Source organism: Thamnophis sirtalis, unplaced genomic scaffold (assembly GCF_051295495.1).
Source record: "Thamnophis sirtalis isolate CommonGarterSnake01/CBP01778 unplaced genomic scaffold, rThaSir2_p1.2 scaffold_2, whole genome shotgun sequence".
NCBI lineage: Eukaryota > Metazoa > Chordata > Lepidosauria > Squamata > Natricidae > Thamnophis > Thamnophis sirtalis.
Genome location: NW_028261382.1, coordinates 115,225,569 through 115,241,853, shown reverse-complemented (window position 1 = coordinate 115,241,853; position 16,285 = coordinate 115,225,569). Strand labels below are relative to the sequence as shown.

At 44.6% G+C, this 16,285-nt stretch overlaps 1 protein-coding gene across 1 annotated transcript in view; it reads left to right on the top strand.

The window, feature by feature from the left end:
- Positions 1-702: 702 nt before the first annotated feature.
- Positions 703-16,285, top strand: part of MAL2 (mal, T cell differentiation protein 2) — a 37,001-nt gene continuing 21,418 nt past the window's right edge. The window contains exon 1 of the mRNA XM_087706747.1: positions 703-948. Coding sequence (XP_087562873.1) covers positions 811-948 — 138 coding nt within the window. The 5' untranslated portion in view covers positions 703-810. The remainder of the gene's footprint in view (positions 949-16,285) is intronic.

Genomic DNA, 16,285 nt, shown 5'->3' with positions numbered 1-16,285 from the left:
CCACACTGTGCCAACCCAGCTGCCTTAGGTGCCCAGTTCTGGCGTGCATAAGCACACCCGTCCCTAATATTCCCTTGCATTCGTATCCATTTCATGTATTCATAACCATGTTTATTCTTATATCTGTTATCTAATTCATGCTTGATGAAATAAGTAATAAGTAAGTAAGTCCAGGTTCACATCATCCCGAGTTGCCCCTTAAAAAAAAACCCAAACCAGCTTTGGGCAACGCGCAGTCTCACACACACGTACAAAAACCCTTTACCTGGGGTTCAACCGTGCGCGTTTTGCCCAAACACAGGCTCCGCTCAGGTAAACGCGGGCGAAGGCGTCGTGCGAATAGGCCGAGAGTCCCCTTCCCTACGACTGACGGTAATATTAACCCGAGATAACCTTCTCCCGTCCGCGGAGGGGCGGGGAGGCAGGAATTTGGCGTCGGAGCCTGGACTAAGGGTTACCCCGTGACGGGCGGAGGGTCACGTCACTCGAGGCACTATTTTGTGCTTCTAAAGCCCCCCCCCCTCCCCGCCCGTTGTGGTTGTGCTTAACAACAGCTCCGGTGAGAAACTCTGCAAAGGAGAAGGTCGGCGGTCCGGAACGGGGAAGGTGGGCGCAAAAGCCGCCCCCGCCATAGCCGGGAAAGGGGCGGGCAGCGGGCGGCGCCGGACCAACGCGGCTGCCTTTCCCCCTTTTCCCGCCCTGCCGCCACCTGCAGCTCCGGCTTCCTCCGCCTGGCGTAACTCTTGCCATACCTGGCGAGGCCACGTCAGGGGCTCCAGCCACGGCCGGTCGCTCGGATCCCTCCGCACCATGATCCCCGCTCGAGGCGGGGGCTCCATGCCTCCGCCGCCCAACGCCACTGCCTATTACCCCCCGCCACGCGTGAATCTGCCCTCCGGCTTGGAAATCCTGCGCACTTACTCGGGGGCCTTCATCTGCCTGGAGATCGTGAGTGCCGAGGGGCGGGAAGAGGAGGAGGAGGAGGAGGAGGGAAAGAGGGGGAGAAGGAACCGTGGGCGGCGGAGGGGGCAACAGGTGGGACAGGTTCTTCTCGGCCATCCCTTTCTGCGAGGTCGTGGGAGGGAGGGGCCCTCTCTTTCCCTTCCCTTGGCTCTAGCAGCGCCCTTGCTTGCTTGCTTCGTTTTCGGCCGTGTCCCCTTTAAAAGAAAATCAAAGCGATCGACTGATAGGAGGACTCGATCGGGTAGGTAGCTGGGCAGATCAAGAAAAGTTGACTTCCGCGAAGGGCGTTGGTGGGGGGGGCTGACTACGCACAGATCGGTCTTGCAAGGCCATGCAGGGAAGCAGATACACCTGTTGGATTCCGCACCTTGCATACAGCTGTCGGACGCTCAGGAGAGGGAAAACAGCCGCCTGTCCCTTAGTCCCAACTTCTGGCGACATCATCCTCAGACTCCAGCTTTTCTCCGATCCTATTTACGTTGCGTATTTTTCCCCCGGGGCCTTTACAGTAGAATATTCAATTTATAATAGAATATTCCATATATATATATTCTCATGGGCTTCTGTATTTCTCAAAACAGAGTAGCTTGCAGATGCAGCTCTTATTATAACTAGAACTGCCTAAAAGGATAAGCTAAAATAAAACGGGGAGGGGCTTCACTTCTAGCGTAGCATATTTACAGATTAAAGTAGCATATTTACAGATTAACGGAGTTGGAAGGGACCTTGTGGGTCATCTAGTCCAACCCCCTGCCCAAGCAGGAGGCCCTACATCTGCCTCTACCTAGAATCAAACTCACAACCTCCCGATTGTGAGGCGAGAGCTCCACCTCTAGAGGTTATCTTAAGCAAATATGGTGTTAAGCTTATTGATTTGATCATGGCATGTTAGGTGAACGTAAGAAATGGATTCATTTTTAGAATGTGGATTGTTGTGGGGATCTGTTTTAGTGGCGTAACCTTTTTTTTATTCATTTGTGCATTAGACCTTCGACTTTGGTTCTCCCTTATCTACTTAGTCAAAAGCTTCCTGCTGTCTTATTTAATTATAAATCTCTTGGGCGAGGGTTGGACTCCATGACCTACAAGGTCCTTTCCAACTCTGTTAATCTGTCACATCTGTTAAAATTCCCATCGCCTTTTAATTTGGGCAAATAAAGAGATCAGGTAGTTTAGTCCAGTTTTATGTAACTAGCTTTCTAGAATCTCAAGTGGAGATCTCTTCCTGCCTTTGTACCTGAGGAAACTTACCTCTGGAAGTCAAGACGGGACAAAATACCCACAGAGCATCTCCTCTTCAGTTGTACTTCTTATTCAGCTTTTTTTTCTACATCGCCACACCCTTTTGTTTCTTCTTTTTTGTTTCCAAACAGCACACAAGGTGGTGTGGTGATGACAACTGATTACATGCCACTAAAAGTCAGTTCAGAGGCAGGATTTGTCATCACGTCTCTCTAATAAGTTTCCTAAAATTCTTGTAATACTTTTATGATGCAGGCAAGTCTCAGCCTGGGTTATTTCCTTATCAGGGAGAGGACAGCATTAAAAGAAAGAACATCTAGAAAGAGTGCAGAGAAGAGCAACAAAGATGATTAGGGGACTGGAAGCCTGAAACATATGAAGAACGGTTGCAGGAACTGGGTACGTCTGGTCTTATGAAAAGAAGGACTAGGGGAGACCTGATAGCAGTGTTCTGATATCTCAGGGGTTTCCACAAAGAAGAGGGAGTCAAGCTATTCTCCAAAGCACCTAAGGGTAGAACAAGAAGCAATGGTTGGAAACTTGATCAAGGAACCAACGTAAAACTAAGGAGAAATTTCCTGACAATTAGAACAATTTATCAGTGGATCAATTTGCCTCCAGATGTTGTGAATGTTCCAACACTGGAAGTTTTTAAGAAGAGTTTGAACAATCATTTGTCTGGAATGGTACAGGGTTTCCTGCTTAAGCAGTGGGCTGGACTAGAAGACCTCCAAGGTCCCTTCTAACTTTCTTATTTTATTCTATTCTATTTGCTGGATTTTAATCTCTCATATTGCCAATAAACCAAAAGATCCTTTCTAGAAACCAAGCTGGCAACGTTTTCCTATATTCTAATCTCTGTATTTCTCTTACACCTTTCTCGAGCACACCTATGTTGTTGAAACTGCACACTGTCATTACTCCTCCAAACACTTCCTGCCTGCCAGCTCTTATCTGAATGTCATTCTTCCTGCTATTCTTTGCAGGATCAGGGTGTGCCAAGGATAGGTAACAGAGAAGTTCGAAGAGTCACCTGAATGCCCCTTAGCAGCCCAATTATCAGAGAGAAAAGTCCCATCACCAGCTCATTTTAGGAATTGGCTTCACCCTCTTCTGTCTTTGTCTTCACTGACAAAGTCAGAATGCCTAGCTCACCTATTATATGATACCATGATTGGTTTAATCATGATTTAGTACAGGGAAGATCAACATGGTCTGCACACAGCCTCCAGCATCTGGACATAGTGTTGCATCAGTTCAACAACAGAGAGGCCAAATTTCTCCTCCCAAAAAATTCAAAATTAGTCCTCCCCAAAAGAGTACTAATTATTTTTTGGGGGGATGGGAGTAATCAAAACATTTGTCATGAAATTGAAAAAGATGTCTTCAGGTGATTAAAAGAAGCTTGTCTCCTGCTCTTAAAGCTCTCCAGAAAAACCCTACAATAGGTTGTCCCAATCCCTTTCCATGACATCACAGCATCATTGGGTGGCCTTCTACAGCCACCTGAATATCGCAGAGACTCCCAACCAGAGTCTTTTGCCAATATGTTGACAAGGGACTCTCCAGTCACAGACGATCAGTAGGGAAGACAAAGCATCAGAATTTTTTTTTTATTTGGTGATGTAGGAGATCAGCCTCTTGATGCGGGTGAAGAAGGAGAGTGCAAAAATTGGTTTGAAACTCAACATTAAGAAAACTAAGATCATGGCATCTGGCCATCTCAATTCCTGGCAAATAGATGGGGAAGAAATGGAGGTAGCAACAGATTTTATTTTCCTGGGTTCCAAGATCACCAGAGATGGGGACTGAAGCCGAGAAATTAAAAGACGCTTGCTCCTAGGGAGGAAAGCTATGGCAAATCTAGACGGCATCTACCAAAAAGCAGAGACATCACCCTGCCAACAAAAGTGTGTGTAGTCAAGGCTGTGGTTTTCCCAGTTGCAACGTATGGCTGTGAAGGTTGGACCAAAGAAAGGTTGAGACCAAAGAATGGAGGCCTTTGAAGTATGGTGCTGGAGAAGACTCCTGTGAGTCCCTTGGACTGCAAGGCAATCAAACCAGTCAGTCCTGGAGGAGATCAACCCTGACTGCTCTTTAGAAGACCAGATCCTGAAGATGAAACTCAAATACTTGGGCCACCTAATAAGAAGGAAGGACTCACTGGAGAAGAGCCTAATGCTGGGAACGATTGAGGGCAAAAGAAGATGGGGACGGCAGAGAATGAGGTGGCTGGATGGAATCACCGAAGCAGTCAGCATGAGCTTCAATGGACTCCAGAGGATGGTAGAAGACAGGAAGGCCTGGAGGAACATTGGGGTCACGATCGGTGGGACATGACTTCGCAACTAATAACAACAAGGAGATGAGTAGACTGACCTGGAAAGAGGGATCAAACACATCATCAATCTCGAGACCATTTTTGGCCATAAGAGATTGACTCTTCTCTACCGCCAATTTACTTGGACCGTTACTAGTTCAGATTCTTGTATAGAGTTTTAGCATGCAATAAACCTGTATCTGTTTGAACCACCTTGGTTCTTTCCTGCATTTAACAGGTGCTCTGAAAAACAATGAGATCCAGTTTCTCTCACTTGCTCTTTCCTGGAACCAAGTTAGTGGAGGAAAGTAAGAGTGATTAATGCAGCTGGATAGCAGTGCACAAAGCTAACATCTCACAGGTCCTACTCAAACATTGTTCTACTTATCATTGCTTATATAAGATAAAACTTTCAAACAACTCTTAAAACATCTTCTAAGTCACTCTATCCCTGAAGGCATGACTAAACGGCTGGGAGCAGTTCCTTGGTGCTTTTCTCCACATTGCCTCATCACTCTGCATGGTCATAATGTTAACTATTGTGTAATTGTTGGATTTTTTTTTTGTTAGCAAGGAACTCTGATAAATTCCCCGTGAGATTTCTGCAAATTTTCTCTAGCACAACCCTGCTACTGTCCCAGAAAGTTGTGTCCCCTGGCCTTCCAGATACTATTTTATGGAATAAATCATAAATGAAGCTGGCTATATACAGCATTCTGGACCACAGCCAAACAAGACACATTTGGATTTGCAATTTGTTCAGCCGCTGGAGTCACACGACCCATTAAACTATTATTATTTTATTGTATTACATTTAGAGGCCACCTGGCTGCAAGTGACTCTGGGCATCGTGCCCTTTAAAAAGCAAGAACAATAAAATAAAGAGAGGAAATCATGTATATCTGAAAAGAAAATACACAGCTTACAAAAAAAACACCACCCTAACAGAGGCTGAACATTAGGGGAAACCAGCTAGATTTTCAAGGATCTTTAGAATATCCCTCAGGGTGGGAGCTATATGAATCTCTGAGAAAATACTGTTCCAGAGGCTGATATTATATCAAAAGACCTATTTCCTAGGTCCTGATAAAATAAAAGTTCTGTTTAATTAAAGAGATGTGCCAAGCCTTACATAAACTGTTTGAGATAGGCACTCCTTCAAATAATCAGGTCTAATTCCGCAGGCAGCTTTTTAGTCGTTCATTTATTCATTCAATTTGTATGCCAGCCCATCTCAAAACCAGTGAGTCTGTATGCAAGATACTCCAGCATTTTGAATTGCATCCTGAAAGCCAATAGGTGATCAGTGCAGGTCACAAATTAGTGATGACCACGTGAGGATATCATGTTTTGTCCTTCATTGCCTGTGCTGCCACAGTCTGGACCAGCTATAGCTTCCAAATGGTTTTAACAGATTTACAGAGTTGGAAGGGACCAGGGGGGGCATTTGCCCAGGTTCGCCTGGTGCGCCAGTTGCGACCCTACCTGAACCGGGAGGCCCTCACAACAGTCACTCGAGCCCTCGTGATCTCTAGGCTGGAATACTGCAATGTGCTCTACATGGGGCTGCCCTTGAAGAGCATCCGGCGACTTCAGCTAGTCCAGAATGCGGCCGCGCGAGTGATTGTGGGCGCACCGCGGTTCGCCCACATAACACCTATCCTCCGCGAGCTGCGCTGGCTACCTGTTGATCTCTGGGTGCGCTTCAAGGTGCTACTTACCATCCATAAATCTCTCCATGGTAGTGGATCTGAGTACTTGAGAGACCGCCTCCTGCCGATTACCTCCCTTCGACCGATTAGATCGCACAGATTAGGCCTCCTCCGAGTTCCATCCGCCAGTCAGTGCCGACTGGCGACTACGCGGAGGAGAGCCTTCTCAGTAGCAGCTCCAACCCTTTGGAACGACCTCCCCGTGGAGATTCGCACCCTCACCACCGTCCAGACCTTCCGCACAGCCCTTAGGATCTGGCTATCCCGTCAGGCCTGGGGATAAGATTCTGATTCACCCCACCCGAATGTTGAATGAAAGTTGCGTTTTATTGTTTTATTTTTATTTATGCACTGTCTTATGTTTTTTGTGTTGCACTCCCCCTTCCCATGTATTGTAAGCCGCCCTGAGTCCCCTCAGGGAAAAGGGCGACCTATAAATCATAAATAAAATCCTAAAAATCCTAAATCCTTATAGGTCATCTAGTCTAACCCCCTGCTTAAGCAGGAGACCCTACACCATTTCTGACAAATGGCAGTCCAATCTCTTCTTGAAAGTCTCATGTGATGAAGTTCTCACAACTTCCGAAGGCAACTTCTGTTCCACTGGTTGATTGTTCTCACTGTCATCCTTATTTCTAGGTGGAATCTCTCCTTGGCCAGTTTCCATCCATTATTCCCTCTTTGGCCTTCAGGTGCTTTGGAAAATAGCTTGATTCCCCTCCTCTCTGTGGCAGGCCCCTCAAATATTGGAACACGGCTATCATGTCTTCCCTGGTCCTTCTCTTCACTAGACTAGTCAGGCCCAGTTCCATCAACCGTTCATCATATGTTTTAGCCTCCAGTCCCCTAATTGTCTTTGTTGCTCTTCTTTTCACTTTTTCTAGAGTCTCAACATCTTTTTTTATAGTGTGGTGACCAAAACTGGATGCAGTACTCTAGGTGTGGTCTTACTAGGGCTTCATTGAGTAGTATAGAGTGGTGTTCAAGCCCCATTGAAAGGATATTGCAGTACAGGGAGTCCTTGACTTAAAACCGTTTGTTTAATGTCTGTTCAAAGTTAACAATGGTGCTGAAAAAAGTGACTTATGACCTTTTTTTCACACTTAACACCGTTGCAGCATCCCCATGGTCACATGATCCAAATTTGGATACTTGGCAATTGGCATGTATTTAGGATGGTTGCAGTGTCCTAGGTTGGTGTGTTCATCTTTTGCCATTTTCTGACAAGCGACGTCAGTGGGGAAACTAGACTCACTTAACAACTGAAGTGAGTCACTTAACTGTGGCAAGCAAGGTCCTAAACTGGGGCAAAACTCACCATATTTTTCAGAGTATAAGATGCACCGGAGTATAAGGCGCACCAAGATTTTGAAGAGGTAATTTTTTAAAAAAGGTTTTGCACTCTGCAGATCTCCCAAATCCTCTGCACACCTCATTTTTTGTGAAAAATGGGACATTCAGAGAGATTGAGAGGCCTGCAAAGTGCTCCTGGAGGCGGGGGAGGCAAAAACGAGCAAAAAATAACCTGTTTTTTGCAAAAACAGGGCATGTGTAGCTTTTAGGAGGCTTGTAGAATGCTCCTGCGGGCTGGGGGGCAAAAACGAGCAAACGGCCTGTTTTTTGCTCATTTTTACCCTTCCCAGCTCCCAGGAGCACTTTGCAAGCCTCCCAAAGCCTCTGCATGTCCATTTTTGTGAAGGGACGGGGTTTTGGGTGGCCAAAAATGCTGTATTTGGTGTATAAGACACACCCAGATTTTCACCCTCTTTTTGGGGGGGGGGGGGAAGGTGCATTGTATACTCTGAAAAATACTGCTTCGCAATTAAAGTTTTGGGCTCCATTGTGGTCGTAAGTTGAAGACTACCTATCACCTACCTGAATTAAACTAGTATTTATATTCAAAGGATATGCTAAGCTTGATTAGTTTTGATTACTGTAGTTAGATGTTTAATGGCTTAGTTGGATGGAGAAATCCACCCTGTTTAATTAGCTTATAATAAAGAGGATTGCGCAAAGCTGAAAAATGAATTAGTAACTAAGTAAAAGGTATTTGTACGATGCCCGCTCTTAACAAAATAGATAGCATATATTGCTGCTATCATTTTGTGTCTGTTTGCTATCAAAATATACTTCTTTATTGCAGGACAAATCAATTTACTTGGCCATTGTGGAAGGGGATTAATGTGAAGAGAGGGATAACAAGCAGCTACTTAAAATGGGGGGTTTTTTTGTTCTTTTATTTGTCCAATCTAATAAATGTGGAAATAAATTAGGTAAATGGTAGGTACAGGTTTTGTCTACCTGTCAGCAGAATAACTCTCTAAAATAGAACAGAATTGGACTGAATTTGAGGTGATGTGGGGAAAAAACTTTTAAAATGAGGCTATAGCGAAAAGAAATCAGATATTTTTCCCTGGTGGAAGGAATAGTTGGTCATTTTTTACTTTTATTGGTTTTTTAAAAAAATGCACATCTTAAGTTTATAGGTTGCTTAGTTCCCAATGCTCTGGACAGCTTACAATTATTCTTTTTTTTTAAGTACAAAGACCCCCCCCCCAAAAAAAAACCCTAGTGGCCTGTAAAAGGAGACTTACAATCAATCCTCACACTTACGACAATCATAGCATCCCCATAGGCACATGGTCAAAAGTTGGGTGCTTGGTAACCTTACAATGGTTGCAGTGTCTAATCTAACACCTGATTGCCATTTGGCTTCTTCCTAGCCAGCTTTTTTAAAAAATATATTTTTTATTATTTTGACATTTAAAACAATGCAGTACTGCAAATTCGAAGTGACCATACATTCACATTATATACAGCTAGTCTCAACCATTAACAATTAGTCTACTTAATACATTGTCTATCCTTCTGTCCAATCACAATATATACAGTTTGTTCCAGTCTAGCCAGCTAAAATCAATGGCGGAAACCAGATTCGCTTAACAGCTACCTAGTTCAATGAACAACTGTGGTGATTCACTTAACAACCATGGCAAAAAAAAAATCATAAAATTTGGCGTATTCATTTAACAACGTCTCGTTTAGCCATGAAAAATCTGGTCCCAATGGCAAGTTGAGGAGTACTTGTGAAACAGAAGGAAGTATATCCAATAGCATTTAAGAGCATAATTGGCTCTTCAGTGGCTTCCGAAGCATCATCAGGTATAGTTGGCTGGATCTTGGGGGAGGAGGATGTCATCCCGCAGTGGTGCAGTGGTTAGAGTGATGTACTGCAGGCTGCTTCTGCTGATCGATGGCTGCCAGCAGTTTGGCAGATCAAATCTCACCAGGCTCAAGGTTGACTCAGCCTTCCATCCTTCCGAGGGGGAGTAAATGAGGACCCAGATTGTTGGGGGCAAGAGGCTGACTCTGCAAACGGCTTAAAGAGGGCTGTAAAGCACTGTAAAGCGGTATATAATTCTAAGTGCTATTGCTATTGCCATTGCTATTCTAGAGGCAAGCAGTGCCACAGAGAAGTCAAAAGCTACTAATCCTGTTGACTTCTCCATTCTAAGCCTCCCTCCCACTATCTTCCTGGTTCGTATGACTCAGAACTGTGCATATATAATCTGATTTATGCTTCCCAGCACACCCATACATGCCCATACAGTAGGAACGCTGTAAGAGAGCAGGAACACACACAGAGGCGTGACATATTGCCTTGTTATGTAGAAGATACAGCAACTCTCTCTTAAGAAGATACAATAACTGTGGCCACTTCTCATAAAAGGTTTGGGAAAAATTCGAGAAGCCACGCTTAGTATGGCTTTGGGTGGTTGAATTTATATTTTTTTAACAGATTAGATGCGATTTGATTATGGTAACAATTAAAATAGCTAGATTCACGTATCCCACTAAGCAAAAATGAAGCAAAAACGGGGTTTACTGGGGTGTGTGATCCCAGTCCTTTGTTCGGTTATTTTTACAATATCCATATGATTCATATGGTGATTGGGATGCTACAATGTTTTAATTTCTTGGGCACAAAGACTGTGAATTGGCATGAAAACATGAAATTAAGTAACCTCTCCCTCTCTCTCCCTCCCTCTCTTTCTCTCTCTTTAATTTCTGTGCCGCCCATATCTCATCTAGTGGTGACTCTGGGCAGCTTACATACATTTACCTGTCCAGTGACAACATCTGTGTGATATGTAATTCTTCCGGGAATTATTCTTTTTAAATACAGTAGGAAATAAAAATGTTACTAAAAATTTTAGAAATAAAGTTTAGAGGGACGCGGTGGCTCAGTCATAACTTTGAAGTTAAGACCTGTCATTAAGTGAGGACTACCTGTACGGACGTGGTAGCTCAGTGGCTAGGACGTTGAACTTGTTGATCAGAAAGGTCGGCAGTTTGGTGGTTTGAATCCCTAGCGCCGTGTAACGGAGTGAGTTCTCATTACTTGTCCCAGCTTCTGTCAACTAGCAGTTCGAAAGCATGTAAAAAGGCAAGTAGAAAAATAGGAACCACTTTTGGTGGGGAAGGTAACAGCGTTCTGTGTACCCTCGCCATTTAGCCATGCTGGCCACATGACTATGGAGACGTCTTTGGACAGTGCTGGTTTTGAAACAGAGATGAGCAACCCCCAACCCCCCCCCCGAGTTGGAAAACGACTAGCACATATGTGTGTGGGGAACCTTTACCTTTAGCGATAAATTTTGTTGGTGGTGTCTATAAATGTTTCAGAATCAATGCAGTGATTCTCCCGGGAATCATAAAGTCAATTTCCTTCTTCAGTTTGCAGGACAGTAAATATGACCAAATTACAGTTAGGAGGGCAAAAAAGTTTGTTTCTATGGTCATGTAAGACAAGAGACTATCTGAATGGACACTGGACAGGACTTCTTCAATTCCAGATTGAATACCCAGTAGCAATACAACATGGCTCCTGCCTCTTTAATCGTTCTTTGAAAGAATGAAATTCAACCAATGGGACATTTATACTTACTAAAATCATCATTTCTTTAAAACTCTTAAAGAGGTCGTACCTCTGCCCTTGTTTGCATAAGGCTAACCCTATTTTGGCATAGGCAAAGGTTTCTCAACCTTAGCAATTTATGGGGACTCGAACCATCCTGGCAGGGAAATTCTGGGAGTTCATGTCCTCACGTCTGAAAATTGCCAAGGTTAAGAAACATTGATCTTTTTTTAATAGAGAACCGGAGTTGAAAGACCCATTCCGTTTGCTGAAGTTCTGAAGAAGAGGGGCTTAGAGTGAAAATTCATGGACACTTTTCCTTGTATGTGACTTCATTTGTTCTCACACTTTTGGCAACCAGTCTTTAACTTCATATTTGCACAAAACTTTATATGATTCGCAACATTGCTGCCGCATTAATGGCTTCATCTTTTTATTCTTGAGCTCTAATATTAGTAGCAGGTGTTTCAATCCCCACTTGCATAGATTGTTATTGGTTTATAAAAGGTAACAGTAAAGGTTCCCCTCACATATATGTGCTAGTTGTTCCTGACTCTAGGGGGCAGTGCTCATCTCCATTTCAAAGCCAAAAAGCCAGCACTTACCAAGACGTTCTCCATGGTCAAGTGGCCGGCATGACTAAACACCGAAGGCGCACAGAACACTGTTACCTTCCCACCAAAGGTGGTCCTTAGTTTTCTACTTGCGTTTTTACGTGCTTTCAAACTGCTAGGTTGGTAGAAGCTGGGACAAGTAATGGGTGCTCACTCTGTTACGTGGCACTAGGGATTCTAACCTTTCTGATCGACAAGCTCAGCGTCTTAGCCACTGAGCCACCATGTCCCCCCTATCATTTTGTACAAATCTCTAAATATGTCCTTAGAAAACTCACATACGCCTATATCACTTCCAAACTTTTCATCAATTTTATCTTAAACACCAATGTTTTTGATTTTATTTTATTTTATTTTATTTACATTTATATGCCGCCCTTTTCCCCAAGGGGACTCAGGGCGGCTCACAATTCAAATCAGGGGAGGGGGGTACAGACAAGAAATAAAAGACGGAACATAACAATACATAATTTAAAAACACACAGCAGTCATACCATTCGACGCGGGGGGCAACAGCTCTTTAGCCCCAGGCCTGTCGGAACAGCCAGGTTTTAAGGGCTTTGCGGAAGGCCTGGAGGGTGGTGAGGGTTCGAATCTCCACGGGGAGCTCATTCCAGAGGGTCGGAGCAGCCACAGAGAAGGCTCTCCTCCGGGTAGTCGCCAGTTGGCATTGGCCGGCGGATGGAATTTGGAGGAGGCCTAATCTGTGGGATCTAATCGGTCTATTGGAGGTAATTGGCAGCAGGCGTTCCTTCTTTAGCCTTCTTCACCCACTTCCAAAGTATTTCATTTCTGTCAAAATGGTTCTATATATTCTCAACCTCTTATTCTGCAGTAATTATTTTCTTCACTGCATTTCTATCTCCTCTACAACTCCTTTCACATCATCGTCATCCCAACAGATATACTCTTTTGTACTTCTCATTAGGGTGAGAAATTATGAAATTCTGTTCACCCTGTTCCAAGCAGCTGCCACATCCTCTTTCATTATTTTCCTCTTATTCTTCTGGCGGTTAAATCTCACATTCTGTATTTATTTCATACAGGACATGTGTTCCTGCAGTAGTCATACATGGGGATCTGTGTCTTAATAGATCCTGGGAGTCAGACTATTACAGGAAGGAGTGGGCAGATTAGGAAAGAAAGAAAAAAAACCTTAGTCCTTGAAAAGGAAGAAACATGAAAAAGATACTCCACCTTCATTATGCTAGATATAAATTGGTCTGGAGAATTGCATTGACATTTTCTTGGAGTTTATTACATGTGCCAGCACATTTAGGAATGTACTGCTCAGTTTATGCATATTTTGGCCAGGATGCCAATAATGCAACAACCATCCTTTTATTGTGTGTGTAAAGCATGCTTAGTATATGCTATGCAAGCTCCAGTTTCTAATCTAGACTCTACATAACATCTACCTTGCCCACATCCCACCAAGTAGGAGACATGCAAGTATCCTAACACACATGTATAGTGGGACTGCAGTTGAACATAGGTATCTGCTACCCCCATATCCACATCAGAGTGATTCCTTTGGAGTGATTCCTTTGGAGCTTCTATATTTAGTCTTGGGATGCGGTGGCTCAGTGACTAAGACGCTGAGCTTGTCGATCAGAAAGTTTGGCAGTTCGAATCCCTAGCGCTGTGTAAAACCGAGTGAGCTCCCGTTATTTGTCCCAGCTTCTGCTAACCTAGCAGTTCAAAAGCATGTAAAAATGCCAGTAGAAAAATAGAAACCACCTTTGACAGCGCTAGCTCTTCGGCTTTGAAACGGAGATGAGTACCGCCCCCTAGAGTTGGGAACGACTACCGCATATGTACCTTTACTATATTTATTCACTCTACTTCATTGGATATGGCTAGCGTAGTGAAAAGAAGGACCACGTTGACATGATAGCAGTGTTCCAATATTTGAGGGGGGTCCTACAAAGAAGAGGGGGAGGGGGGGTCAGTCTTTTTTTCCAAAGCCCCTGAAGGCAAGAAACAATGGATGGAAACAAATCAAGAAGAGATCCAATCTAGAACAAAGGAGAAATTTCCTGACAGTGAGAAAAATTAACCAGTGGAACAGCTTGCCTCCAGAAGTTGTGGGTGCTCCATCACTGGAGATTTTTAAGAAGTGACTAGACAACCACTTGTCAGAAATGATATCGGGCAGTGGGGGCTAACCTTTTTGCCATCACGTGCCAAAAGCAAGGGGAGCGCAGAGGAGTCATACGCGGGCGTGCCCGCACCCCTAATTCTATGTGTGCGACCCTCCCTTATGCACGCATGACACAAACACACTGTGCATGTGCGCACGACCCCCGCTTTTTGAGTGTGATGGACCCATTTTTCATCCTCCCCAGGCTCCAGAGGTTTTCTAGGAGCCTGGGGAGGGTGAAAACGGCCTCCCCAGAGGCCTTCAGGAGGCTTCCTTGAAGCCTCCTGAGGGCGAAAAACAGCCCTATGGGCAACCCGGAAGTCCGTTCCTGAACTTCCAGGATGCCTGTAGGGCCATTTTTCTCCCTCCGCAGGGCGAGAAACAATACACAAACTGGAAGTCCGTTCTTGAACTTCCAGCTTGCGCGTTGGGTTGTTTTTTGCCCTCTGGAGGCTTCAGGGAAGCCTCCGGAGAGCAAAAAACGGTCGAAAATGAAGGTTGAAGTCAGTTGGCCAGCACGCACGTGTGCGCTGGAGCTGACAGGGCAACGCCTCGCGTGCCCCAACAAATGGCTCTGCATGCCACCTGTGGCACACGTGCCAGAGGTTCGCCATCACGGCTATAGGCTCTCCTGCTTGAGCAGGGGGTTGGACTAGAAGACCTCCAGGGTCCCTTCCAACTCATTTATTCAGTTAAATCTGTTACAGTCCCCTCTGTGTTGATCCTTCCAACTACACTTCCTCCATAAGCCCAATAGAGCCGAGGTGGTGCAGTGGTTAAATGCAGCACTGCAGGCTACTTCAGCTGACTGCAGTTCAGCAGTTCGGCTGTTCAAATCTCACCGGCTCAAGGTTGACTCAGCCTTCCATCCTTCCGAGGTGGGTGAAATGAGGACCTGGATTGTTGTTGGGGGCAATATGCTGACTCTGTAAACTGCTTAGAGAGGGGTGAAAGCCCTATGAAGCGGTATATAAGTCTAACTATTGCAATAAATCAGGGACCCCCAAAGTCCTCTTCAAGCATTAAACAGAGAAAATAATGCAGGTATTCAGATTGTTCAGACAATTCCACATATCTCTGCGGCTCTCCCATTCCATTCAACGTTGAAAGCCGCCCGTGGGAACACAGTCTTGCATAATCGGGTTTCCCGTGTCTATGGGAGATTGTAAATAGGTTCAGCCAAATATACTTACAGCCTCCTTGCAAGCTTTTTTTTTTTCTATCCAGAAAGAGAGTTGAGAGCTGTTGTGATTGGCAGCAGAGCCTTTTCTTTTTTTTGCTTGCTTGTTTGTTTCAAATGCCTGCGCTAGTTTTTAGTGAATGGCTCCATAGTGTTGGGATGTTATGCATGTGATTTGGCAGCATCGCCATAGTGCCAGGCAACGTGCCCTAACAAAACTGTACTGCCTTAGCTGGGCGATGCGAAGGACACGTCCCTGTGGCTGAATCGACCGAAACTAACTAACTATTGGCTTGCAGTAGTAATTGGCATTGGAACTGGCATCATACTTATGTTGTCTTGGCAACAGGAATATGAATCATTACATGGACCCAGAGGCATAGCTGGAAAAAAAAAAACAATAACAGCAACACTCTTCTATTTTGATGTAGCCCTCCAAATTATTTCCGTATTTCTCTATTATATGCACTAAGAGAGATGAGCTTGATTACTTTCAATCATTGCCTTCAGACCTCTGGTCAAGAGGTCACTGTTAGATCTATTATGTGCAGATGTCAGGGATTGAAGCTGGATCCATCCGTATGATATCGGTGCTGGAACGCGATTTCTAATCCCATAAAATATTTTTTGCTTTCCTATCAAAAAGACCGTCCCCATAAGCAGGCAAACAACATCAGGAAGACGGTTCCACCACAAAACCGCGTTCAACTAAACCGCGCTCGACGAAACCGCGTAGCTGACGTCATCAACAGGGTGACAACAGCGCGGAGACAGAAGCACGCTGTAAACGCTAAACCTAAAATTAACCCCTAAACCTAACCCCCCTAAACCTAATCCTAAACCTAACCCTAAACCTAACCCTAAACCTAACCCTTAACCTAACCCTAAACCTAATCCTAACCCTTAACCTAACCCTAAACCTAACCCTAAACCTAAACCTAACCCTTACCTTAAGTTGAATCAGCTTGCTTTCAAAGCGCTATTTAAAGCGCCCTTCTTTCTCCGCGCTCGCTGTTGTCGCCCTGTTGATGACATCAGCGACGCAGTTTAATCGGGCACGGCTTAGTAGAGCGCGGTTTTGTCGTACCACGCAGGAAGACACTCCGTTAACTAGAAGGTGATTTGGAATAGGTGTCTAATTTAAACTCCTTAGCCACCGAACACACTTATTTTGCTAAAATAAACCTTTAAGC